The sequence below is a fragment of the Empidonax traillii genome, unplaced genomic scaffold (genome assembly GCF_003031625.1).
Source record: "Empidonax traillii isolate 1590-97213 ecotype Southwest subspecies unplaced genomic scaffold, ASM303162v1 scaffold1632:size97395, whole genome shotgun sequence".
Lineage (NCBI taxonomy): Eukaryota > Metazoa > Chordata > Aves > Passeriformes > Tyrannidae > Empidonax > Empidonax traillii.
Window position 1 is genome coordinate 21,226 of NW_020956825.1, and position 27,250 is coordinate 48,475.

At 55.9% G+C, this 27,250-nt stretch overlaps 1 protein-coding gene across 3 annotated transcripts in view; it reads left to right on the forward strand.

Annotated features, from left to right (window-relative positions):
• Positions 1-27,250, forward strand: part of SCN4A (sodium voltage-gated channel alpha subunit 4) — a 57,713-nt gene that overhangs the window by 8,928 nt on the left and 21,535 nt on the right. For all 3 annotated transcript variants that reach the window (XR_003573948.1, XM_027908148.1, XM_027908146.1), the window contains exons 2-21: positions 1,219-1,517; positions 1,799-1,917; positions 2,858-2,947; positions 3,608-3,736; positions 3,822-3,913; positions 5,572-5,901; positions 7,255-7,318; positions 8,023-8,164; positions 8,948-9,160; positions 11,118-11,282; positions 11,513-11,636; positions 12,267-12,505; positions 14,319-14,492; positions 14,805-15,161; positions 18,461-18,895; positions 22,915-23,044; positions 23,294-23,448; positions 24,617-24,790; positions 25,473-25,595; positions 25,839-26,117. Coding sequence is in view for 2 of the 3 variants with exons in the window: in XM_027908146.1 (XP_027763947.1) it covers positions 1,219-1,517; positions 1,799-1,917; positions 2,858-2,947; positions 3,608-3,736; positions 3,822-3,913; positions 5,572-5,901; positions 7,255-7,318; positions 8,023-8,164; positions 8,948-9,160; positions 11,118-11,282; positions 11,513-11,636; positions 12,267-12,505; positions 14,319-14,492; positions 14,805-15,161; positions 18,461-18,895; positions 22,915-23,044; positions 23,294-23,448; positions 24,617-24,790; positions 25,473-25,595; positions 25,839-26,117 (3,833 nt within the window). In the remaining variant the exon portion in view is untranslated. The remainder of the gene's footprint in view (positions 1-1,218; positions 1,518-1,798; positions 1,918-2,857; positions 2,948-3,607; positions 3,737-3,821; positions 3,914-5,571; positions 5,902-7,254; positions 7,319-8,022; positions 8,165-8,947; positions 9,161-11,117; positions 11,283-11,512; positions 11,637-12,266; positions 12,506-14,318; positions 14,493-14,804; positions 15,162-18,460; positions 18,896-22,914; positions 23,045-23,293; positions 23,449-24,616; positions 24,791-25,472; positions 25,596-25,838; positions 26,118-27,250) is intronic.

Below are 27,250 nucleotides of genomic sequence, written 5' to 3' on the forward strand. Positions count from 1 at the left end.
CTTTCTGGTGCTGAGGAACTCGGTGTCAGGCGTCTCAGCCTCTCTCAGGGCATGGCAGACACATCCACCGGGTGCAGCCACCCCTCTCCTCCCCACTTTCCCCTCTCCAACCGTTTTTGTTGTTGTGCTGCAGAGGAGCCATCCTGAGCTGTCCTAAACCACCCAGCCCATTCCTGCCTGGGGATCCATCCCGATCCCTGTAACATTAGAAAGTGCCGTTATTGCTTTGCTTCTTGGCCCAGGATAAGACTTTAACCCCTGCAGGTTCCTTGTGTTCCCCATGGCTGGGTGCTGTGACGTGGCCATGACCCTGCAGGACCCGGATCCTCTGGCTGAGGAGCCTCTTCCTTTGGGCACCACAAGTCCCTTGCACGAGGAGCAGCAGGAAAGCTGTCGATGCCCTGCCAAGGGGAGGCAGCTGGAGCGGTGCCGATGCTGTCAAAGGTGTTTTGTTTTGTTGAACAGCCACGTTCTGGGTTGTGAAACATCGTGTCTAACACATCCAGCTGGCGCCGGGGACGCCAACTGCTCGGCTCATATGGTGCTCAGCTTCACAGTGCCTTCTGATCAGAGGTGGAATGGGGGTCTGGGAGGAGAACTAGCTCACTTGGTGCTCTAACTAACCCTAACCTCGCCCCAGCCAGGTGAGGGAGGGGATTGTCCTGCTCTGCTCTGCACTGGGGTGGCCTCACCTGCAATACTGGGGCAGTTTTGGGCACTTGGTGTGTTCATCCAGACGAGACTGAGGGGAAACCTCATCGCAGTTACAACTTCTTGGGCAGGGGTAGAGGAGGGGCAGGCACTGATCTCTGTGGGGATCAGGGACAGGACCCCAGGGAATGGCTGGAGCTGTGTCAGGGCAGGTTTAGGTTGGCTCTCAGGGAAAGGTTCTTCTCCCCAGAGGGCGGTTGGCACTGAACAGGCTCCCCAGGGCAGTGGGCACAGCCCCAAGGCTGCCAGAGCTGCAGGAGGGTTTGAATGATCCTCTGGGGCACAGGGGGTGACTCTTGGGGATGGTCCTTTGCAGGGCTGAGGGTTGGACTGGATGACCCTTGTGGGTCCCTCCCAACTCAGCATACGCTGTGACTCTGAGGAGGAACACGTGGGATGCTCTGCCCGCGAGCGACCCACCCATAAATAACCCAACATCCCCACCGACAAACCCACTCGCCAAAAGCTGCCCCCAAACCCCACCCACCCCACCCGCTGTCCCCCCAGGCTGGGCGCGGCCGGCCCGGAAGCAGAATGCGAGGATGGCCAGCCTGCCCTTCATCCCGGGCCCCGAGAACCTGCGCCCCTTCACCCCGGCCTCGCTGGCCGCCATCGAGCAGCGCATGGCCGAGGCCGAGGCGCTCCGGATAAAGAGGCAGCAGGTGGAGATGCCCGAGGAAGAGGAGGTCAAGCCCAGCAGTGACCTGGAAGCCGGCAAGAACCTACCCCTCATCTATGGTGACCCGCCCCCCGAGCTCATCGGGACCCCGCTGGAGGACCTGGACCCTTTCTACAAGGACAAGAAGGTGAGGGGCAAAGCTTAGCCCACGGGGTGGACCTGGTGTTAGATGTAAGTCCCAAGAAAAAGAGCAAAGCAGGGACCTTCTCTCCCTTTTATCTGAGTCTCCTCTTGATGATCCACATCCCCAGACTGTGGTTGCTTCTCCCTGTTCCTTGGGGAAGCCCCAAGCCTTTGGAGGTGCAAACATGCGTAGGGATCTCCCCTCTAACAGTAGCACTTGGTCTGTGGGTGTATCAGGGGTGTGCAAAAGGGTTAACCCATCTCCTTCTCCTCTTTTCTCCACAGACATTCATCGTCCTCAACAAAGGGAAGTCCATCTTCCGCTTCTCGGCCACCCCTGCCCTCTACATGCTGGGGCCCTTCCACCCCATCCGCAGAGGAGCCATCAAAGTGCTCATCCATTCATATCCTTGACCTCTGGGATGCTGCTCTGCTGGTCAAACCCTGGTGCTCAGGGTGCAAACAGACCTGGGAGAGGGCTGAGAGAAGGGTTTCATTGATGGTGTGGTGAGGAAACCTCGTGGGCTGCTCACCCCAGCATGGCCAGGACCCACTGACCAGCCAACCAGTTCTTCAGGAGTGGGGGATTGAAGGCTTTGGGCCCCTTGGTGGCACCAAGAGCTCGGTCTTGGTTGGAGAAGGGAGGAATCTGGTTGAAGAGGGGAGAAATCTAAATGGTGGAGCTTCCTAGGAAGGGATTGAAGGTGTTTGAGGTCTGGAGAGACTTGGGAAGGAAGGGAAATGCTTACAGGTCAAGGGATCCTGTCCAACCTGGGAAGTGGGTGGGTTGGGGAGCTCAAAGGATTATTTGGGAGAGGGAAGGCAGAGGAACCAGGGCACTGCGGTGCAGGGGAGGAGACAAGTTGGGTAGTGCTGGGGCTTTTGGTGTGAGACAAGCAGAGATGGAAAGGCAGGAAAGGACCCCAAGAGCAAGAGGGGCACTGGGGTGGGTGGGAAGTGATCCCAGCAGAGCTCTGGTGGCAGCAGGGATTGGTGGCCAGGAATGGGGGAGAAAAAGAGGGGGTGTTTGTGGCAGGGGGGTCAGAGAGGCAGGGAAAGCTGTATCCTGGGGGGATGGAGAGGAAGGAGCACAGCGGGGCAAGAAGGGAGGCAGAGCCAGCACTGCGGATCTGGGAAGGGGAGCAGAAAGGAAAAGGCCAGGATCACACATGGGAGCAGGGGGTCTAAGGGAAAAGTGTGGGCACAGGAGGAGGAGCAGGTCAGGGTGAGGGAGCAGGCCAGGTGGGAGCCAGGACAAGAGGAGCAGGGATGCTTGGCCTCATAACCGTGGGAAGGGGATGATCCAGGCAACAGCCACAGCATTTCTCCTTGACCAGGTTTTAAATTATTCAGCATGTTCATCATGATCACTATTTTAACCAACTGCGTGTTTATGACCATGAGCAACCCCCCGGCGTGGTCCAAGAATGTGGAGTAAGTCCCTGTGACCTCCCCTGGCCATGGGGGCCACCCCAGCTCGGCCATCCTCGGGAGGGACAGGACCAAAGCTGAGAGAGGGGGGTGTTGAGTTCCCAGCACCCTTCAGAGCAGGAGGGGTGTCACTGGAAAATGCTGGTGACGCCCTTGATCTCAGCAGGAATCTGTGTTAGGCATTGCAAAGAGTGTTTCAGAGCTACCCAAAACCTGGTGGGGGCCCCATGACGGGAGTTCAACCTGTAGAGCAGGTTGGGTTGGGTCATTAGTGACAATCTGGAGAGGGTGAGCAGATCCATGTGTCCAAGGATCATGGACAATCTGTCCCAGGTGGGAGGGGGATATCCAGCATTTCCCGCTGTGGTTCTGCACAGTCAGGTCTCAGCGGGGCTTCACAGAGAGCACGGTGGTGCTGGGACATCAGCAGGGATCAGAGGTGTTGCTGAATAGTCCCCAAAGGAATGGGTACCTCAAGATGTCCCAACTTACCTTATGAGGTGAGGTGAAAAACTCCCCCAGTGCTGAAGCACCCCAGAAACCCAGCAGCCCCCCGAACTCCGCTCCCCAGGGTGGTCCCATTGCCAGGGGTGGACAAAACCTCATCCAGAGCTGGCCCTCGGACCTAGGGGAGCATCCCCCGAGTCACTGCTCCTATTCCAGATACGCCTTCACTGGGATATACACCTTTGAGTCCCTCATCAAGATCCTGTCGAGAGGTTTCTGCATCGACGACTTCACATTCCTGCGCGACCCGTGGAACTGGCTGGACTTCATGGTCATCTCCATGGCGTGAGTTTGGTGGGATGGGGGGTGACAGGATGCTACTGAGTGCCTGGCAGAGAGCCTGAAGCCCTTTCCCTCCCCTGTCCTGCAGCTACATCACCGAGTTTGTGGACCTGGGGAACATCTCTGCTCTCAGGACCTTCCGCGTCCTCCGCGCCTTGAAGACCATCACCGTCATACCAGGTGGGACTTGGAGAAGGGCTCTCCCTTCTGTGTCCTCCCCTGAGCTCAGATATTCCCACCTTTCACAGCAATTCCTTGTTCTTTTGGCAGCTCTAGGAGAAAACAGAGGAAATAAGGTATTCCACACTTATAGAGTTTTCCACAAAATTCAGCTTTTGGGGTTGTTTGGCAGGGAAAGCCCCTGATGAGCCAGACATCATTTTTAGGGCTCCTTGGAGATACCTTAAGGGGGTTTGTGCCCACAGTGGGTTTGTGGGCTCGATAAACCACATAGCTCGATTCTTGGAGCCATGAACTCAGTTTTGTCCCCACTTCTGAGTTTGCTTGGATTGAGATATTTAATGGGTATTAATGCAAGAGCCACGTGGTGAGTGTTTAATATCACCCCAAACCTCCTGCCTGTGGTGTGAGGAACATGCTATCAGTTATCTCTGGTGGCTGTTCCCCAAATCTGATACCACCCTGCTTGGTACCAGCTGATGCAAGCCCACAGAAAGGATCACTCAGACCCCTGGAGGAAGCACGAGACTGAACTGAAACTGATAATCCCTTGTGGTGAATAAATTCTCGTGTCCCTGCAGCCTCCAGATCTTCAGGGTTCACATTTGAACATTTTTTTTTTTGCCCTCATCAAACAGGCTAAAAATTGCATTTAGCAAAATGTAAACTGCTGCTTTTTTTTTTCGGGAATGACATCCCCCAGAGGCCCTGCAGAAATAGCAGTTGCAAAAATAGGCTGGAATGAGAATGGCTGACCTTGGCCATTTCCCAACACAGACAAACCCTTAAAGGACAGGGTTTTTACCTAAGTAGTTTGGGGAGCAAGGAGCTGGCATGATGAGAGAGCTGAAAATTATGTCTTTGGAGAATTGCCTCCACATGAGGAAGCTCTGTGCTCAGAGATGCTTTCAAGATCAATGCTGGGATGTCCCAGCATCACCCATCACCCATGCAGACCCTGGGTGATGGGAACAAAATCCTCCATGGCAAAATCCCACCCAGGATCTGTGGGTGAGCCTCCTCCGTGAAGGAAACAGCTTGGGATGTTTGGGAGGGGGAGATGAGTTAACCCAGATGCTTAATGCAGATGTCACTTTGTCACTCTCACTTGGGCACACGGGGGATTCTCCAGCTGGAAGGATCAGGATGGAGGGTCTGGCTGGGCTCCTGACCACCCATGGGACAGCAGCACATGTGGTGTTGGACCACAGAGGCTTTCGTGGAGCTGAGAGAGTTGCTCAGCATCATCCAGCCGGGCCAGCAAGAGCTTTTCCATGTGCCAGCGTAGTGGTTCGGGCCAAAAAAAGGGCCAGGTTGTGACATTTGGGGCAAACAGGAAGTCCAAAGGAATTGGCAGGCCGGGGTGAGCTTTGGCTCGTGATATCCCAAGGCTGGGATGGGGAGGCTTGGCCAGCACCCACCCAAGGGAAACGTTCTGGGGGAAGGGTTTTCACTGCTCAGCAGTGTGCGGGGACAGACGGACAGCTGGGATGTGACATAGGGGACAGAGCTGGGGGTCTGAGCACGTGGGAGGGGAACTTGGTGAGGCCACACATCCCCCACCAGATCCCGGCAGCTTTTGGGAACGTCACAGCACGTTCCCCCCGTTCAATTAGCAAACGAGCAATTAGCTCAGTCGTGATACGACTTCTCCTCAGGGCTGAAGACCATCGTTGGGGCTCTGATCCAGTCGGTGAAGAAGCTCTCGGACGTCATGATCCTCACGGTGTTCTGCCTGAGCGTGTTCGCCCTGATCGGCCTCCAGCTCTTCATGGGGAACCTCCGGCAGAAGTGCGTGCGGTGGCCGCCCCCCAACACCACCTTCCTGGGGGACCTGGAGCTGGACAATGACACGTTGGTCAACTCCACATTTTACGACTTTGTGGGTGACTTTGCCGGCAACTTCACCGGCAACTTCACCGGCAACTTCACCAGCAACTTCACCAGCAACAGCACCTTTGACTTCGAGGCCTACATCAGTGATGAAGGTGAGTGAAGGCTCATGCAGCCCCTTCTGTCCACACCCATCACCCTGGTTTGCTCCTCTGTTTCCCTGCTCTTCCTGGGCCAGAACAAGGTGGTTTGCTCACATGGATCTTCCTGCCAAAGGTGCTTTGCAGGGAGATGTGACTGGTGGGTGAAACAGGTTGTGCACGCACACAGGAGGCAAAGATGGGATGCAATCCACCTTGACAGGGAAAACGTGGTCCTCCTGGACGAGCTGAACTCCTCCAGAAATGTTTCACCATGGGATAAACCAGTGTCTCCACCTCTCACTGGCTAGTGAGAGCACAATCTCCCACTGGGGTGGTCAAAGCAGGGAGACAAACCCTGCAGGGACAGATGGGACTTCAGGTGGAAATACAGAGGGAAGGATGCAGGAATGGCACTCCTCACCCACTTTCACTGCTGCATCATAGCTGGGTCCTTCCCCAGGTACCACAGTGTCCCATGAGCATTGCAACACCACGACAGCCAGGGGAGGGGAAGGAGAGAGAGGTGGGACCAGCCCAGGTCCTCAGACAGTCCTCCAAAGCTGCCGCTTTCCTATCCCTTCTCTGAAAATTCTGTCCCAAAGTGTGGGGGTTTTTTTGTTTGCTCTTCGGTTTTGAGTTTTTAAACTCCATGAAAACGTAGAAATCCCAGAAAATCCTCCTGGCAGAGGTGTGTGGTGGAGGGATGCTCCACAGGAACATTCCACATCTCACTTGGGGCCCGTGGCAGAGCTCAGAAGGTTGGGTTATGTCTCGGCATTAACTACAGGAAGGCTTTTGGTAGGGGGGGCAAATTCAATCCGTAGGGGGCAGGTGATCTGTGGTGGCACTGCTTGGCAACTCCTGTGGCTCTGGGTCTGCCCTGGAGTTCTGAGGAGGAGCTTTAAGGAGCCCTGGTGTGTGAGCAGGGTGAGCTTCTCCACCAGAGAGGGGATGGGAGCAGCAGGAGGAAGGCAAAAGCAGTAGCAATTTCACAAGGTTTTTCTGGGATTCCATGCTCAGTGTTCCCTGGGAATGCCCTGCTTTTCCCAGCAAAACAGGCCAGCCCTGATCCTTTGACCACATGTTAACCCAGTTTTCCAGGAGCCCTGACCCTGGCCAGCTCCAAAGCTGTTCATGGGCTTGGGAGTCCTCTGGGTCGATGAAACACTGCCATGAACCAGCACCAACACAAAGAGCAAAGTCAGAAGAGCTACCCCAATGCCCGATGCTGGGCTTCAGTGACATTCCCTGGGATTCAAGGAATTCCCCTGACAGCAAGCTGCTACCAAGAACTGGAAAATCAATATCTGTGTTTATTTAGGTATTTATTTATTGTTATGCCTTGCTCTTTCCCCAACTCCAAAGCCAATTTCTACTTCCTGGAGGGAGCCCTTGATGCCCTGCTCTGCGGGAACAGCAGCGATGCTGGGTGAGTGCAGTCCCTGCCGGGGGCTGGGGGACCCTCTGGATCCCCAGGAGGGGATGAGGGAGGTGTTGCAGCCAGCTTGGGATGGGACAGGGTTGGGGTTGGGAATGTTTTCTGCAGGCAAACAGTCTGGGAATCCCAATGGATCAGCTTGGGACGGGGGTATCAGTCTGGGCATCCCAATGGTATCAGTTGGAAGGGGGATATCTGCTGGAGCATCCCAGTGGTGTCATCTTGAGCAGATATGGATCCAGGCATCCTGACTGTATCAGCTTGGGTGGTTATCAGTTGGAACATCAATATGGGGGAGTATCAGTCTGGTCATCCCAACTGTAACAGCTTTGTTGGGGGGGGGGTTGGTCCAGGTACCCTGATGGTATCAGGTTTGGGGAAGGTGGTATCACAGTCCAGGCATCCAACTGTCTCAGTTTTGGGGGGTATCACTCCAGGCATCCCAACTGTATCAGCTGGGGGAGAGGGTGGTTACTGATGGGAGCATCCCAATGGTATCAGCTTGAGGTGGTATCTCTCAGGTCATCCTGACTGTACCAACTTTGGGGAAGGTGGTATCAGCCCAGGCGTCCAAACTGTATCAGCCTGGTGGGAAGGGTCCCCCCGGTGTATCTCCACGTCTCCAGGGCTGGAGGGTTTGGCTGTGGGTGCCAGAAGGGGCAGTTTGGGGGGGCTCACACCGGCTCCTTTGGCAGGAAGTGCCCCGAAGGGTACCAGTGCATGAAGGCAGGGAGGAACCCCAACTACGGCTACACCAGCTACGACACCTTCAGCTGGGCTTTCCTGTCCCTCTTCCGCCTCATGACACAGGACTTCTGGGAGAACCTCTTCCAGCTGGTAGGCACCACATTTCTGTCCTCGTGCAAGAGCTCCTCTTGTTTCGGTGCTTGCCCCTGGTCTAAGACAGGGGGAAAGTCATGGACTGGAAACTGGTGGGTCCTTGTGGGTTATGGATCCAAGCAGGATTGGTAGATGGTCCCATCCAGTTCCCTGACCTGAGAGTGCAGTTTATTTTCCAGGGCAAAGCCCAGGTGTCCTTCAGTGGTGCTCTCAGCTCTGTCATAGAAATCAGAGTATTTAATAAGGGTATTTATTAACTTATTATTGCAGCTCTGGCTTGAGCTGAGGGAGGGGGTAAGGAGGACAAGACATGTCATTCGTCCCCTCATTGAGTCATCCTCTAGGGAGACACCACAAAACCTGGGTCCAGAGGCTGTTCAGGTAAAAGAAATCCTATGTCTAAGGCTACCCCTGTCCTCTGGAAAGGATTATACCCAGATCCAGAGTGAGAGAAGGACCACCTTGTGCCAAGGGTGAGACCTGAGAAGCTGGGGGCTGAGGGACATCAGCCCCTCCCAGCAAAGCGAGTCACTGATGAAATCCTGTCCCATCTCCACACATGTTCACAGCCCTGGGCACAAGAGGGGTGTGCTGAGACTTATGGCTGCTTCCCACAACTCCCAACCCAGTGCCATGGGTCGCAGGAAGGTCCTCTGGGCAAGATGGGAGCCAAATATCTTCCTCCTCCCGCAAATGGGAGGGTGTCCCAAGTGCAGGATATTTTTCCTTGGAAGCATTGCCAAAGCCATACCTTGACTGCCCTGCCTCCTCTCCCCCCAGACACTGCGTTCAGCAGGGAAAACCTACATGATCTTCTTCGTGGTGGTCATCTTCCTTGGCTCCTTCTACCTCATCAACCTCATCCTGGCGGTGGTGGCGATGGCTTACGCTGAGCAGAACGACGCCACGCTGCTGGAGGAGCAGCAGAAGGAGGAGGAATTCCAGCAGCTCATGGAGCAGCTGAAGAAGCAGCAAGAGGAGCAAGAGAAGATGGTCGGTGGGGAGAGTGGAGGCCGAAATCTCGGGGATGGGGGAGGAAAAGGGAGGCGGCAACAAGTGTGGTGGTGCTTCAGTTTATGTGAAATCCGAGCGTTTGGTTGATAGGAAGGGAAGATAATAATCGAGTAACTATTTTGTGGGTCACAGATGAATCAAGAAGTCCAGAGAGATGCAATCCTGTGAGGTAAAAAAAAAAAAAAAAAGGTTGAAAATATTTAATTTTCACATCCAAATCCCAGGATGGGAGGCAGCAGAGAGGAGCAGCACAGAGGGGCGGTGTTGCTTGAGAGGAGGTGGTGAGGGACGAGGCATAAATGTCACCAGGACTAACAGTGAATCTCCCTGGAGCACATCAGGAGCCTGGCAGGGAGCTCGGGCACAGCGTCATCGGGGTGCAAAGGTGGTGCCCAAGGAAGATGGGGCAGCTGCAGCAAAGCTAAATGTGTGTGCAAACCGTTTGCTTTGGCCTGGAGACAGAAGAAAGGGCTTGAGAGACCCTGAGTCTCACTGGGGAAGTTCTGGTGCCCTCAAGGAAACCTGGTATGGTGGGAGGTGTCCCTGCTCATTGCAGGAGGGTTGGAAATGAATGCTCTTTGAGGTCCGTTCTTCAAAGCATTCTGGGATTCCACGAATATCAGGTTGGAAGGGTCCTTCAGTTCCAATCTGTTCCAATTTCTCTTGGCAAAAGCACGACCTGGGCAAGAGGCATTTGCTCTGTTGTGATCCCAGGGTGTTACCTTAGCCCCTTTTTTGGTCCTTGGGTGGTGTGTGTTTTCAGCACAACATGCCTGTAAAAACATGGCCAAAAGCCTCTGTGATGTCTGGTGCTGCAGCCCAGCCATTTTCCATCCCTAATCATCATTTTGATCCATGTCGGCAACATCCACAGGAGCCATCCCTGCAAATCTGTTAGTTTTGGGCAACACACCAGCTCCCTTGCATGTAGGGAGACACAAAACAATGTCTGACTGTCTCTAGAGCTTATCTGTGCTGAGCCACAACATCCTCTGAGGAAGTGGCTTGTTTTTATCTGGCTGCTCCTGTTTGCAGGATGGGGCTGAGCAAGCCCTGCCCGAGGGACTTCAAGTCAGGCTGAGCAAATTAACCAGGAGTTGGCCAGAGGTTTTATTAAGGGGTGTTTTTCCTTCCTAGTCACACAGGGAAATTAAAAAGACAGAGAGAATAAGGCTGAGTGTGAGGGCAAAGCACGTCACGAGAAATGGGGGCTCGGATCTATTTAATGTGCCGTGACTGAGAGTGGAAACTGTGTTGGAATCCCAGCAACGTGCAGGGGGAATAGAGATGTTCCCAGTCCTCTCTGGCATCCTTAGGGTGCAGTAAACTTCAGAGGTTAATAGAACTGTCAGAAAGAAAAAAATAAAAATAAAAATAAATAATTCCACATGCAATAATAAGACACTCAGGGGAAAAAAAAAATTAATAAATTTTGATCCAAACATTCCCAAATTCAGTGCAGCAAGTCCAAAAATCTTGGGGACATCACACTTCAGAATAATCTTGGAAGATTTTTCTGCTTTCCCCTTTGGAATGAAAGCATGTTTCAAAGGCTAAAGTTTCCTGCAAGACAGAACTGAGAAGGTTTGCGTAGTTTTACCCTTACGAATTATTCCTCCTGACCAAATTTGAACAGATTTTAATTCATCTGTGCAAGTGAAAGGGAAAGGCTTGGAACTGCTGGTGAGCTACTGCAAAGAGGTGTAGAATTCCAAGAACGGTTTGGGTTGGAAGGGACCTCAAAGCCCATCCAGTGCCACCCCCTGCCATGGGCAGGGACACCTTCCACCAGCCCAGGTTGCTCCAAGCCCCATCCAACCTGGCCTTGGACACTTCCAGGGCTGGAAGGGGTTTTCCCAAGCCCTCCCAGCCCACTGTGGGATGTTCCCGTGGGGCTGTGGCCAGGGGGGTGATGGGGCTGTGGGTTGTTGTGCAGTTGCAGGACAGGAGGTCCAGCAGCGATTCCCTGCCCAGCAGCGTGGCCCAGAAGGAGCAGAAGGAGCACGACTCGGACGTCAACAGCGACCAGGACAAGGCAAAGGACTGCAACGGGCAGGTGATCCCCAAGATCACCCTGCAGAGATCCGACACGGTGATTGATGTACGTGCCTGGCCCTGCCTCTGCCACCCCCTGAGGGTGCCCACCCTGACAAACCCCCCTGGAGGGACAGGCTTGTGCCCAGGTCGCTGTGGGTTGGGTCTGACGAGCCTCCAGCCCACCTGGGGTTCCCACCTTGCCCCCCGAGGTCTCTCCACCCCATGCCCTCTTTTCTGCCTGCTGTCCCTTCAGTGCATTAAGCAGCTCTGCATCCCTCCCTCCTCTCCTTCTAGTTCAATCCAACTTTTGAGCCGGAGAAACAGGACCTCAACCACCTCACTGTGGGCAACCAGGACGGGCCAGGACTCGAGAAGAGGGTGGGAAGTGCCATCAGTGTCATCTCCAACGCTGTGGAAGGTACATTTCCCCCAGCCTGGGTGAGGGCTGTGGGTGCCCTGGGGTGTGTGTTGGTGGGTTGGGGTTGGTGATAGTGGCTGTCCCAAATACCCTGCCCCAGGCAAGGGATGACTCTGGGCCTGGGGTCTCCATAGAGGGTCAGGGCACTGCAGTGATGCCTAAGCAAGGCTTTTCATCCTAGCTCACTCTGATGATATATAATCCAATATCTCACCCAAATTAGGGATTACAGTTGATTAGAGAAGTCTCCAGAGCCAATTTCCCAGGAGCTGCTTCAGCAGTAAACACCATAAACTCAGCAGCAGCAGGCTCTGTCCTCCCTGAGAATGGGCACAAAACCCTCTGGCCACACCAGAGGAGTTCCCTTGGATGTCCCTCCAATCTCAGTGTGGCAGGGACACCTCAAATCCTGCCCCGGGGCTGAGAGCAGGATTGGACCAACAGTTCCCTGACTGATCTGCCTTTCCATCCCTCTCCAGTTTGGAGGGTCGAGTCTGCAACATCGCTGTGCCTGGGCATGGGAGGGCTCCTCCTTTTGGGACCCCCCCCATATTAAACTCATCGGGGTCCATCAGCAGGGTGAGGACAGGATCATCCTGCACTGATGTCATTGTCCTTTCCTGCCCTCAGAGCTGGAGGAAGCTCACCAGAAGTGCCCGCCCTGGTGGTACAAATTCGCCCACACTTTCCTGGTCTGGAATTGCTGTTATCCGTGGGTGAAGCTGAAGGAGTTTGTCAAGCTGGTGGTGATGGACCCCTTCGTGGACCTGGGCATCACCATCTGCATCGTGCTCAACACGCTCTTCATGGCCATGGAGCACTACCCCATGACAGAGGAGTTTGAGAACGTGCTGTCTGTGGGGAACCTGGTAGGCAGCTCTGGGCAATCCATCCTTCCCACTGAGAGGCACAGCAGCCCCTGTGGGCAGATCCCCCCACCCTGCTCTACTGCTGTTGTGGTATTCAAACAGTGTGGACTCCTGCCTGGAAACTGCAGGGCCCTGACCCATCATCCCTGCTCAGGGCTGGGCTCCAGGATGGTCCAGATCAGGGGAATTGATGTGGGGGTGGGATCCATCATTCCCTGCTCTCCTCCTGCTGCAGCCTCTGCCTGCCTTGGTGCGTCTCCAGTGTGGCCATGGCCTTGCAGAGCCCTTCTGAGCCATCCTCTACACCACAACCCAGGGTCAGGCACGAGCTGCTGCCAAGCCCTGGCTGGCACCATGCTGTCCTTGTGATTCTGGGTGGCCACGGGGCAGAGAGGGGGCATTGCAGACTGTGGGAGCAAACAGGTCCCCACTGAGCAGGAAGAAACAATGCTGGCAGCACTCAAAAATAATAATAATCAGGGCTTTTCCTGGTGAAATCACTGCAAACCTGAGCTGTCCTGATTTCATAGGTGTATTCAACACCCAGCTGTGGCTGCTCCTGCTCAGAGCTCAGGGCAAATGGCTTTGACCTGGATGGAATCTGCTGGTGGGAAAAGACCCCTGGTAGTAGTGGGAAATGCATTAAGGGATGGGAGAGCTCCCATCTCTTCTCCTGTCCCCTTGCCCTGCTCCAGCACTTGCTGAGACCTCTCTGAGCACAGGCCCTGGAGTGACAGATGCCAGTGGCTGTGCCCAGGCGGGCAGGACATTTCTGCTTTGTCTCTGATTTCACTCAGGAAATACAAGGGGATTAATGGGCTGGTGCTCAAGGCACGGCCACGCTGCAGGATGGCTCCAGCCCTTCCTTTGGCCCAGCAGCTTTTCTGGCTGGGGATGGTTTGCTGGGAAAGGGCCAGGTAGGGATGGGAGCAGGACAAGTAGCTCTCACTGAGATGTGGTTTCCCCCCCACTCCAGATTTCCTGCCTGTGCCAGAATTAAAGCTGCAAGTGCTGCTGCCTGAATCATGCAGGCTGTAAAGGGCAGGAGCAGGGATCAGCTGGCAGGAGCAGAACAGGGGGTGTTTGTGGGCTGGCATTCAAAGGGCATGTGGGGACCATCCCCTGGGATGCTGGAGCAGGAACAGAACACAGGATGTGTGCAGGCTGGCATGCAAGGGGCATGTGAGGACCATCCCCTGGGATGCTGGAGAAGAAGCTGGGATGCTGCAGCCTCTCCTCCCTGCCCAGGGGAGGCACAGAGCTGTGTGTCCCAACACCATCCACAGCCAGGCCAAATCTGTCCCCGGGCCCCTCTGCACGTGCTGGGTCATGGAATTGCATCAAGGATGGCAATTGTCACTTTGCTGAGCCCTCTCTGGAGTAACGTGATAATTCACAGAGCTGTTGTAGTCTCAGGGAAGGAGCAATGTGTAAAATCTACATCAGCTGTCACAAGGCTCAGGGGGCGACAGGGGCATCCCAGTAGCAGCCCAGTTCCCAGTGCTGGGTGTCTGTGATTCACCAGTTATTCAAAAGGGGTCCCTTTGCCAGTGAAACTTTTTATTTTTAATTTCCAACTGCTAACTCGCAGCTCTGTGTCCCTCCAGAAGAAATCAGTCACCAGTACTCCCAGTCTGGCTTTACCAGCCACACTGGGCAGCAGCTGGGGAGCTTGTTCCCAACTGGGACTGGACCTAAAGGGGCAAAATTCTTTGGGAATACACCAAAAAAAAGAAGTGCTGCCCCCCACCCCCCCCACCCCAAGGCTCTGCACTAGTTCACAACCAAAGTGACAGGGTGCTGCTTCCCACAGGTCTTCACAGGGATCTTCACGGCGGAGATGGTCCTGAAGCTCATTGCTCTGGATCCCTACGAGTACTTCCAGCAGGGCTGGAACATCTTCGACAGCTTCATCGTCACCCTGAGCCTGGTGGAGCTGGGCTTGGCCAACGTGCAAGGGCTCTCCGTGCTCCGCTCCTTCCGCTTGGTAGGTGCCAGGGAGGGCTCTCAGTGCCCGGGGGTTGTGGGTGTGAGTGGCACCAGGGTGGAGATGGCTTGTTCAGCCTCCTTTGTGGGTGGTCACCAGCTAAAGGTAACACTGAGAGTCAAGCTGAATGTTTAGGAGAGTCAGTTTGTGCTCTTCCCAGAGTGTTTGACCCCTCCTGCCTTAATAAAACAGCCACGAGGAGGTGTGACAGCAGCGTCACAGCCTTGCTGGCAGCCTGTGGTAACACCAGCCCCAGCCAAACCAGCACCTTCCCAAGCCAAACCAACACCTCCCCTCCTTGCTCCCCCACAGCTGAGGGTCTTCAAGCTCGCCAAGTCCTGGCCCACCCTCAACATGCTCATCAAGATCATCGGCAACTCCGTGGGCGCCCTGGGGAACCTCACGCTGGTGCTGGCCATCATCGTCTTCATCTTCGCCGTGGTGGGGATGCAGCTCTTCGGGAAGAGCTACATCGAGTGCGTGTGCAAGATCTCCGTGGACTGCACCCTGCCCCGCTGGCACATGCACGACTTCTTCCACTCCTTCCTCATCGTCTTCCGCATCCTCTGCGGGGAGTGGATCGAGACCATGTGGGACTGCATGGAGGTGGCCGGCCAGACCATGTGCCTCATCGTCTTCATGATGGTCATGGTCATCGGGAACCTCGTGGTGAGCCTCGGAACTGGGGGGGGGAACGTGGGGGGCAAGGGCAGAGGGTGTGGTGGGGTGGGGACAGAGTCACAGAGTCAAAGAATCAGTTGGGTTGGAAAAGACCTCTGAGGTCATCGAGTCCAACCCATGACCCAACACCACCTTGTCAGCTAGACCAGAGCACTGAGTGCCACATCCAGTCTCCTCTTAAAGACCTCCAGAGTTGGTGACTCCACCGCCTCCCTGGGGAGCCCACTCCAATCCCAGTCACTCTTTCTGCGAAGAACTTCTTCCTACTGTCCACCCTAAACCTCCCCTGGTGCAGCTTAAGACTGTCCAACTCAGCTCATCTACAGGGTTGGTTGGAGCTGGATGGGAGCTGGACAGGAACAGGGCTCCACCTCCCTCCCATGGGCCTGGTGGGACGTGCTGTGTGTCAGCCCTGTGTGAAACAGGGTGAGAAGTGATTTCTGAGGGACCTTCAGCTGAAAACAGAGCAGGGACTGAAGGGGAAACTGAGGCACGGAAAACAACAACGGGCTTTAGACAGAGGCAGGAGCAACTCTGGGACAAAAGAGAGCTCAGCTCCAAGCTGCCTTTCTTCTCCACTTGGCTTTTCAGGCTTTCCTCCAAGCTTCCCACTCCCCTGCAATGAGGGATGGAGGCAGAGCTCCATCCAGCACATCCCAAGGCTGGCCCTTTGTTCTTTGTCAGCAGCCTCCCCCGCCCGGCCCTTTGCAGATTCCTAACATTCCCAGTCCTCACCTCAGTCCAGGAGGTGATACACAACCCCTCTGCACCTCCTGCCGTGGGTCCTGGTCCTCATCACCCCCTCCCTGCCCACCTCCCTCCCTCCCTCCCCACTAATCCAAGCTGCTCCCTGCCTGCCCTGCAGGTTTGCGAGTTCCAGGAGAGCGTGAAATCCTTTCTAAACTTGGTAACCCTCTCGCTGGCAGCTTTGACTCTTGTTTTCCAGCCTGCGTGGGCCCTGCTCTCCCTTCTTGAGGAGCGGGGCAGGGGAGGGGAGGGCAGCGGCAGCCTGCCTGAATCGCTCCTGTTACTTGCCGGGGGTTGTGTAAGCCTTTTGGAATTTGCTTTGAAAAACTATCTGCCCCGGGGAGCTGCTGACGCCTGCGTCCCCAGGGCGGCTGGCAAAGCCCTGCAGAGAGGGGTGAAAGGAGCCCCAGGGAGAAACACAGAGCACCCCGTGGCGGGGGTGGGTCAGGCACTGGGCAGCCTGGAGTGTCCCGCTGCCACCAGGGCAGAAAGTTGGGATTTGGGTGCTGCTTGGTTTGCCTGGCTCATGAAAGGTATTTATTTGAGGCTTTGAACTGGTCCCCAGAGCAGGGCAGAGCTCGGCCCAGGGTGTCCTGGGGGTCAGTGCTGGGCAGACGAAGGGAGCAGCCCTTGAGCTGCCCATTGCCCACCATTCAGCAACGGTTTGTGACGCCACCTTCGGAGGGGAACCCATCCATCTGGGTTGTAACGCTGAGAGAGGCTGAAAATCATCCATAAACAGCTGGAGCCTCTCCAGAACCATCTGCAGGGAGCGCAGGAGACTGGGAATCACAGCTGGGCCTCTGGAAACGTTTCCTTTTCTGGAGCTTGTTTTTTGTAATAGGACAGCCCTTACACCCCTCTAGGACACTCTCCTGATAAAAAACAGGGGGGCAGCAGGATTTTCAGCTGGTGGGGCCAGATACAGCCCTCCCACAGGTGCAGGGGTTCCCCTCCCTGAGCTGCACCCCAGCCCTGGCAGCTCCCACCACACTCCGTGCTGCTGCAGAGCAGAGAAACGTGGAGCACAAACACGTAGAGAGCCGTCTCTGCCCTCTTCACCCCCTCTGCCAGGCTCTCCTGGCCATGTCTCAGGTATTTCCAAGTCCTGGAGCCTGTCCCAAGTATCCCAGAGCCTCCCCAAGTATCCCAGGGCAGGGAGGTGTGTGTTTCTCTCTGCTTCCCCTGCGGGAGAAATCAGGTGACGGGTTGTCGTCCTTTACTGTTAATGACACCCCGAGCATTTCCTTTGGGGTTATTAAGGGAAAAGGGAGGAAGTCAGTCGGGTGACAAGGTAAGGGACTCCTGTCCAACAAAGCCAGAGCCAGCAATTAGCTGTAATTGGTACTTAAAGTAAGCATTAAACTGATGGGCCCGGGGGGAGGGTGGGATTTATTTAAAGACGAGGTTTAAGGCATGTGGTATGAGCCATGTGAAAGCAGCAGTGACCTTGGATAGCAGCTAATTCCCGGCTCAGATACTGCTGCTGGCACACCAGGGCACAAACATCAACAGCTGTGGGCTGGGCCCATCTCTGCTCCACGCAGAGGGTGCCTGGCTGGGTGCAGGGGTGCCTGTCCCACTCCTCTTCCCATGAGCTGCTCCAGATTTCTGGCGTGCAGGGAGTCAAACTGTGCCAGGGGAGGCCAGGGAGGGGTCCAGTCACATTTTGGGCATGGTGAAGTAGGTGAGATCCAGAGGAAGCAGCAGAGCCCGTGTCTGGAGCTGTGTAGAGCATTTGCATCCCATGAGGTGACTCGTGCTGAGGTGAAATACCGCTTTCCATGGAGCAGAGCAGTTTCTGGGAGACAGGGATGAGGTGGGGGGGCTCAGGCTCCTCTGTGACACCAGGGTGTGGGGGAGGCCCTGGGCATCTGAACTACCAGGGAAGAGGAGAGGAAGAGTTGCAGCTGGTAGGACAACAAGCAGGAGATTCTCTCCCTAGGGAGTGAAATAACATAACCATAGGATCAAGAGAATCCCAGAATGGTTTGGGTTGGAAGGGAACTCAAAGATCTTCCAGTTCCAACCCCCTGCCGTGGTCAGGGACACCTTCCACTAGACCAAGTTGCCCCAAGCCCCGTCCAACCTGGCCTTGGACACTTCCAGGGATGGGGCATCCCCAACAGAGCTGAGCTGCATCCCTGTGGGTGGTGGGGAGTCCCACGTGGGGACCAGCCAGGCCAAGAGCCCCCAGAGACCAAAGAGAGGGACACGGTGATGGACCCACAGGACAGCCGGTCTGAAGCCATGGTTGGTATCCCTTACAAATGCATCAGCAGGACCCAGGCAGCTGGGGGTGATGCTGAGGGCATCAGAGCCCAGGAGGAAGTGAGGAGGAGCATGCCCATGTCCTCCAGGAGATGAGGTTGGCACCTCTGCAGTCCCCAGAGCTGGGTGAGGGGAGGGCAGAGCCCACGACACACTCAGCGAAGGGGTTTCTCCACAGCCACGGGTGGTCCCCGTGGAGCGCCGAGGTTGGTGCCGGATCTCAAAACCGGCGTTTTTGGGTTTTGTGTGTCCCCTCCTCTTCCTCCCAGGTGCTGAACCTGTTCTTAGCTTTGCTGCTGAGCTCCTTCAGCGCCGACAGCCTGGCAGCGTCGGACGACGACGGCGAGATGAACAACCTGCAGATCGCCATCGGCAGGATCACCCGCGGCATCGACTTCGCCAAGGCCTCCCTCCTCACGCTGCTCCGGCAACTCTGGAAGGGCAAGAAGGTGGCCCCAGAGGAGGAGCAGGAGCCCAGCAAGAGGGAGAACTCCGTGCTGAATCACGTGGACGCCACCCAGGACACCGTCAAGTCGGGGTACCTGGATGGGATCACCGGCAAAGAGTATATTTTCATGGACGAGCTGGATCACATGAATTTCATCAACAACCCCAGCCTGACGGTGCAAGTCCCCATCGCCTCGGAGGAGTCTGACCTCTACGAGGAGACCAGCACCCAGTCTGAAACCGAGGACACCACCAAGGTGAGGGAGGCAGGTGGGAAGGTTTCACCCAGAGCCAGGGATTGCCCCGTTCTTGCTCTGCCGCTTAGAGGATGATGCTTGTTTGAGTTTTTGCTTTCCCACGGTGTGTGGCAGGAGCCAAACTTGGGGTTTCCCAACCTGGCATTTCCCAGGTGTAAGCTGGAGTTGGGGGGCCGGGTCCAAGCCAAGAGGTTTGGCCTGTTTGGGGTCAGATTATGGGGTTTTTGCTAATGCCAGAGGGGGCCCTCACACATCAGGGGTGGTGCAGGGGTCAGAGAGCTCAGTTTGGGGTTAAAGATGTTCCAGAGGAATCTGATGCCAGGAAATCTGCTGATGGCACTATCATTGGATCCACTGCTAATGCCTCCAAAAGCATCATCGGTGCGGGGGGAGGGGGCACATGAAGCCAGATGGAGGAGCTTAGCAGGAGTGAACATGAAGCGATGCAGGTTGGATCCAAGGCTGATGAGACAGCTGAGGTCAGCACTGAGGTGTGGGGGGAGCTGTCAGGGTTCATGGGAGGGTTCACCTCACTGGGAGGGTGGCAGGGGGACACTGAGACAAGAAACTCAGGAACAGTGGACACAGAAAGGAGGGTGATGTTCTGGTGGGAAATTGCTGCTCACACCGAGGTCCTGGGGAAACGTGGGGAGGATGAGGGTGCTGTGATGGAGAGGAGCAGATGCACCAATCTGGAAAGGGGTTTCATAGGAATAAAAGAGCAGTTCTGACAGGGGGTTGTCATGACTGTCAATGGCAAACGTGTCTGCCCGGGAGCTGAGGGGCCTGTGGGCAAAGGCACTTCCCACAGAATTACCAAATGGTTTGGGTTGGAAGGAGCCTGAAAGGCCACCCAGTCCCACCCCCTGCCATGGGCAGGGACACCTTCCACCAGCCCAGGTTGCTCCAAGCCCTATCCAACCTGACCAGGGATCCAGGGGCAGCCACAGCTTCTCTGGGCAACCTGTGCCAGGGCGTGCCCACCCTCCCAGGGAGGAATTTCTCACCAATATCCCATCTAACCCTGCCCTCTGACAGTGGGAAGCCATTCCCCCTTGTTCTGTCCCTTGAGGCCCTTATCCAAAGTCCCTCTCCAGCTCTCCTGGAGCCCCTTTAGGCCCTGGAAGGGCCTTTGAGGTCTCCCTGGAATCCTCTGCCTTTTAGCTAGGCAGAAAAATACCTGGGAGTTTGGACTGACAGGAAGCTGAACATGAGCCAGCAGTGTGCCCAAGTGGCCAAGAAGGCCAGTGGCATCCTGGCCTGGCTCAGGAACAGTGTGGCCAACAGGTCCAGGGAAGTGATTCTTGCCCTGAACTCAGCACTGGTGAGGCCACCCCTCCAATGCTGTGCCCAGGTCTGGCCCCTCAGGTCAGGAAGGACATGGAGAGGCTGGAGCAGGTGTAGAGAAGAGCAAGGAGGGTGGGGAAGGAACTGGAGCACAAGGGCTGTGAGGAGAGGCTGAGGGAGCTGGGGTTGTTGAGCCTGGAGAAGAGGAGGCTCAGGGGAGACCTCAGCACTTTCTACAACTCCCTGACAGGAGGTTGTAGCCAGGTAGGGTTGGTCTCTTTTCCCAGGAACCAGCAGTAGGACAAGAGGGCTCAGTCTAAAGCTGTGCCAGGGGAGGTTTAGGTTGGATATCAGGAAGAAAATCTTTCCAGAGAGGGTAATCAGCCATTGGAATGGGGTGCCCAGGGAGGGGGTGGATTCTTCATCCCTGGAGGTGTTTAAGGTGAGATTGGATGTGGCATCAGTGCCATGGTCTGGAAACTGTGGTGGTGTTGGATCAAGGGTTGGACTTGACGATCTCAGAGGTCTTTTCCAGCTGATTCCCTGATTCTTTTCTCCAGGCTGAACACACCCAGCTCTCCCAGCCTGTGTATATATATAAGGTGAAACGGTAATTAGAAATCAGGTCTAATTGGTGGGAGCGCTGAGCTGGCCCCTGGGGAGGGTTGGTGCCAGCCGGCTGTGCTCACATGCCGGGGATCAGCTCCAGGTGGAGCCAAAGCCCAGCACACCGCCTTGTCCCAAGGACAGCCCACCGTGAGGACTGAAAACCGGGGGGAGTTTCTCTGGATGGGCTGCTCAGAAGATGCTGACAAATGCTCTCCCCCCTCCAGAGCAGCTCCTTTGGGAGGCAAAGGTATTTTTCAGGGTGAAATGAGAGCGGCAGGATCCTCCCGGCTGCTCTGCTCGAGCACTCTGGCATCTTATGGTTATCTTTTGCAGCTCATCCTGCTGGGCAGGGTGATGTGTCCTGGGATATGTTGTGGGCTGTGGTGCATCACAGGGATATTGTCAATGGAGCTGAGGGAGCTGGGGGGTTCAGCCTGGAGAAAAGGAGGCTCAGGGGGGACCTTCTGGCTCTGCAACTCCCTGACAGGAGGGGGGAGCCGGGGGGGGTTTGGGCTCTGCTCCCAGGGAACAGGGACAGGAGGAGAGGGAACGGCCTCCAGCTGTGCCAGGGGAAGTTTAGGCTGGATATTGGGAAAATTTCTCTGGAGGAAGGGCTGTCCAGCCCTGTCAGAGCTGCCCAGGGAGGTGGTAGAGTCCCCATGCCTGGAGGGATTTAAAAGCCCTGTGGATGTGGCACTTGGGGACAGGGTTCAGTAGTGGCCTTGGCAGCGCTGGGGGGTGGGGGGTTGGCTCGATGATCTCAGAGGGTTTTTCCAACCCGAAAGGACCTGCCCTGAGCACCAGCCACAGAGCTCCTGGGTTCCATGAGCTGTTCAAGTGCCCCTCTAGGGACAACTTTCTCCCCACCTCCAGGGTGGCTGGCTCTGGTTTGTCCCCACCTCATCCCTTTGCAAGGCTGTCCTGAAGGCAGATGGTGTCCGTGTGTCCTTCCCCGGGGTCACAGCTTGCCTGGCCCCATGCTGAGGCCTCCTAATCCCCTTGTCCCTCCTCTCCCCTCCTCCAGCCCCAGCAGAGGGTGGTCCCACTGATCCTGGAGAGCCACCAGCTGACAGCTCTCGTGCCACCCCCACCGCTGTGTCCTGCTCCTCCAGGCAGTGTCCCCAAAGGGTCCCCCAAAGGAACATCTTCTCGTGGAGATGTGGGTGTGGCTGCTGAAGCTGCAGGCAGTGACGGTGCCTCAGTTCACTCCAGGGGCTCCTCCCTGGTTTTTGGAGGATGGAGCAGCTCTTTTATGCACTTCCAAAAGGAGGAGCAGCCTCGGGGGAGGATTTTCTCCTTCCCACCAAAGTCAACACCGTCCTCTGTTGGAGATACCTACCCAAGATCTTCTAGTTCCTGCTGCTCCCAGGTAGGACAGGCAGGGCTGGGGATCTGCTCTTCATTCAAGTGCTGCAGAAGGTCTTCCCGGAAAGCCAAAAAAACCCGGAGGAAAAAGAATCCCCGGGGCTTGCCAAGGTTTTCTCTTGTTATCAGCCCCTCCGGGCCTTGCTGAGTGGTGTCTGGGAAGCCTGCCAAGCTGAGCTGTGGAGCAGGATGGAGCTGGAGAGAGGTATTTGGGATGCAGGTTTTGAACTTGGGTGAACCTCAGGCAAAGGGCCCTTCGGCACGAACCAGGCCGGCAGGATGGGAGAGGAGTGCCACGGTGGCTTCTTGGGTTTCTGTGGGTCTTATTGCACAAAAGGGGGTTTGGCAGAGGAATTCTTGGATGGGGGATGCAAGGAGAAGGAGGAGGAAGAGAGAAAATCAGCCCGAGGTGATGGAACAAGTAGGTGGGAGGTGGACCTGCTGTGCTGGGAGGAAGGCTGTTGTAAGGGGACCTTTTGCTCCTCTGATGCTGGATGAAAAGTGAAGCTTGTGAAAGCTCAGGTACCAACAACCCTCCAAGCTTTGCAGCCCTGGACAATTCAACAGCTTCACTCTGGGCTGTGTTTCCATAAGGGAGGGACTTGGGGCATCCTCCAAGCCACGGGGTCCCACCAGCCAGCTGTCCCGCTACTGCAAGGTCTCTCTGGGGGCAGGAGGAGTTTGGCTGGAGGCAGCCAAAGCCCAGGAGTGTCCCTCCTGCAGGGCAGCCCAGCCTGAACCCTCCTCTCCCTCTGCAGAACCCCCTGAGCAGCGACAACGCCTCGTCCCTGTGCAGCACCGTGGATTACAAACCCCCCGCGCCCGAGGAGGAGGAGGTGGCAGAGGTGGCCGAGGAGAGCAACGAGCCCGAGGAGTGTTTCACCGAAGGTGAGGGACCAAGCAGGGCGGGACACCCTGTGGAGAGGGGCAGGGGGGGCGTGGAGAGGGCCAGTGCCAACCAATTCTTGCAGCACAAGGACCCCCAGGCTCCTGTACTCCCACAGAGGTGATCCCCGTGGGGCTCCCCTCTTCCACCCCACAGGGTCCTGTTCCACCCTCCACCAGTTTGAAATGCCAGTAAAACCAGGAACAGTGTCTCGTTTGGAGGTGACCCCCAGCTCTGTGTCCCACCCCCAGGCTGCGTGAAGAGGTTTCCCTGCCTCTACGTGGACGTCACCAGCGAGAAGGGGAGGAGGTGGTGGAACATCCGGAAAACCTGCTTCCGCATCGTGGAGCACGACTGGTTCGAGACCTTCATCGTCTTCATGATCCTCCTCAGCAGTGGGGCGCTGGTAGGTCCCAGTTTGGTTTGCTCTGGTCCCGTTGGCTCTGCAGCAGCTTCCCAGCCTGGCAGGGCGCAGGGAGGTGGGCAGGGCCCGGGCTCTGGGCGTGTCCCGGTTGCCTCCCGTGCCAAATCTCGCAGCTGTGGGCAGATGTTTGGTTGAAAAGCCCGTTTGGCTCAGGTCTGTCCAATGTGCAGCCTCGCAAGGGGATCTGAACATACTCTTTATTAAAGAGTTCTGGTGTGGCCACCCCTCCCCAGCATGGCTGTTGGTCCATGGGCTCGAGGGATGTGACTGCAACTCCCACTCCAGTTATCAATGTCAACCACAAACTATCTTCTGCACCTTCTACTCGGCCTCATGTGGGTGGTTCCTCCACTCACTGCTGCCACCGCCTGCTGTTGGAAGCGCTTGACAAAAAAATTCACGGTTATTATGTGGCTGTTCAGCACCTCCAGCCACTGAGCGGTGCCCCTTCCCAGCAGGGAGGGCAGACTGGGGAATGAGATGCTGGAAAGCAGTGCCGAGAACGGGCCTATTTTGTGATTCTGTGACCCGGGTGTCCATTTAAATCAACCTCATTAATAAGCTATGTGCCAGCCCGTTGGCCCTCCGTGAGTTTTTGGGCTGGATATAACCCAGAGACCCCTGGAAATACCAATCGCCCTGCAGGTTTGGAGGTGAAGAGAGAGGGAGGGAGAACAGAGGGGGCTGAGGGGGTTTTCAGACATACTTTACATGTCTGCATCGCGCTCTGAGCTGCAGATTGGGGACGTCTGAGGTTGTAGCTGGTGCCGGAATTGAAAGCTGTGCTAAACCAGCTGTGCAGCACCCGCTCACCACGCCCGTACCTCTGACTGCTCACGCTTCACACACCAGGGGGGTGTAGCAGTCACCCAAACTCCTGAGGGCGTTTTCAAAGCATCCAAAGGCTTGGTGGGTTGGTGTCCCTGGCTTTTGACTTCAGATGGGTGGGAATTTGATGCACAAAGCCAACGGGAAACTTGCCGTTAAGGCCCCAGGTTGATCAGGGACACCAATAAATGCCACCCATCATTAGGCTCTCAGCTTCCCTCGCTTCCCCAAGGCCTGGGAAAGCAGGTGTGGGTGTGGCTGCCCCGGGAAGCAGCGGGTCCAATGGAAGAATGACTGTCACGTAGCTCTGTGCCTCTCCCAGGCGTTCGAGGACATCTACATCGAGCAGCGGAAGGTGATCCGCACCATCCTGGAATATGCCGACAAGGTCTTCTCCTACATCTTCGTCATCGAGATGCTGCTCAAGTGGGTGGCCTATGGCTTCAAGGTGTACTTCACCAATGCCTGGTGCTGGCTGGATTTCCTCATTGTTGATGTACGTGATGAGCACCCCTAGAGCCAGAGCCGAGGGGTTTGAGGGCGTCAGGGGACTGTAGCAAGCTGTTGGAGATTAACCCATGTTGTACTTGAAAGGATAATGGTGTGGCTGTGGAACATGGGCTGAGAACATTTTTTAAAATAATGGTCCTCCACAGGATGGACCACTTCTTTCCCTGGTTGCAGAAACCCTTTCAAACCACCTGTTTTACACCAAAGCCAAGAACAGCCCATGCTGTTCAATGAGATCCCAGCAGAGATTTGAGGGGTCTCCTAAATGCTTCATGACAGAGCAAGCGGTTCTTCCTGTGCAGTATTTCTGTGTCCCCCATCAGCTCCACCCTCACACTCAAGAGGCGGGGACATCCTGCCCTATCCCTGGAAGTGTCCATGGCCAAGTTGGACGGGGCTTGGAGCAACCTGGTCTAGTGAAAAGTGTCCCTGCCCAAGGCAGAGGGGTGGAACTGAATGAGCTTTGAGGTCCCTTCCAACCCAAACCACTCTGGGATTCTTGATGTGGCTGGTCACCACAGACCCCAAGGACTCTATGCCCCAAAACTAGAGGATGGCCACCAGCCCGAGGAATTGTTGGGGAGAGAGGGAAAGGCAGGAGCTGGAGGATGTGGCTCAGCTGTGTTTCCACCTGAGATGCTGCTAATCCCTTGGGCTGCTCCTTCCAGGTTTCCCTGGTCAGCCTGACAGCAAACTGGCTGGGATACTCCGAGCTGGGAGCCATCAAGTCCCTGCGGACGCTGAGGGCTCTGAGACCACTGCGTGCCCTGTCCCGATTTGAAGGCATGAGGGTAAGTGACTCCCCTGTGTGCCGCTGGCTCTGACCTGGACGTGCAACACTGCACCCTTCAGCAGTCACCTGCGCCAGAGATGCATCCCAGCTGGTTTTCAGGGGCCTCCAGCCCAAAGGGTTTGATGCTTTGGTCCTGTCTGAGTCCACTTGGTGCTGCTGGGGCATGAGCACACGAAGGTCCACATCATTACCAGCCTGACACCCCAGCCAGCTTCCTCCAGGGTCTCCTCTCCCCTTACAGGTAGTGGTGAACGCCTTGCTGGGCGCCATCCCCTCCATCATGAACGTGCTGCTGGTCTGCCTCATCTTCTGGCTGATATTCAGCATCATGGGGGTGAACCTCTTCGCGGGGAAGTTCTACCGGTGCATCAACACCACCACGGGGGAGCTCTTCGACAGCAGCGTGGTGAACAACAAGAGCGGCTGCATGGCCCTCCTGCCCACCAACGAGGTCAGATGGGTCAACGTCAAGGTCAACTTCGACAACGTGGGCTTGGGATACCTCTCCCTGCTGCAGGTGGTACGTAACAAGGGCAGCGTGACTGGCGTCAGGGCTGGAGTGGGATGCTGCCCTGATGCCCACACGGAGTCTGTGAGCTGCTTCTCCGCTCCAAAGCTGGGTTTTAACACCAAAAAAAAAATGCTACAGAGCCAAAGAGGAAAGGGATAGGGTAGAAGATGGGGAGAGGAAGGTGTCGGCAGGGAGGTGGTGCAGATGATAGACAGCACCAAGCCTGGAGCTGCAGAAGGACCCCTGCACAGCACGGGATGCAGGAGTGAGGAGGAGAGGCTCTGCCTTACCCCCCTCACCCCTTTGGAAAGTCCAGCCTGCTGTAGCTGTAGGCTGTGGAACTTTTGCACGGGGAGAGTGACGGCTGGAAAAAGGGGGCACGTGTCCCCTGCAGGCGGGGGGCGAACGCAGCCGAGTTCCACGGAACTCAGCCCAGCTGAGCCAGGCAGCAAAAGGGCAACTGCTCACCACAATTTTAATAAAAATAGAGCTGTGGGTTCCTTTATGGGCCGGGCTGGGGCTGCTCCCATCGGATCCAGGCAGCTCAGAATCGGAGCGTAAGCCAGGCTGATTAACCTGATTCTAAATTCAGCTTCCTCTTCGGTCTTGTTGTTCCATCAGATTCAGGAAACAAGATGTTCAGGCCTTTTGTTTAACAAATCAGCAGCAAAAGGCTGTAAAAGATGCAGTGTAGTCCCTGTAAAAGACTCAGTGTAGGCCCCCACCCTGCTGGGATGGGAATCCAGCTGATTGTGGAAGCCGTGGCACAGAAGTCAGGGCTCTGGAGGTGACACAGTTTGGGAATGGGAGGGAGCTCTGCTGTTGGGGAAATGTACTTTGGTTTGGGGAGAAGAGTCAATAGCTTCTTTTCCCAGCCTGGTTTGCGGCAGTGTTTTGGAAAACACTGGTAATCTCAGCCCCAGAACAGTCCATGCATCTGCACAGGGCAAATCTCCCTATTTCTGCACTGGGACATTTTTCTCGTGGATTCAAATCATGTCCCTCTCCTGCCATTCCCATGGAGAAGCTGTAACTCCAGGCTGGGCAGGAGTGCCCAGAGCTAAACCCCAGACACGCACCCATCGCACTCCCTCCCCTCCCAGCCTCAAATACCTCCCAGAAAATATATTTCTCCACTTTCA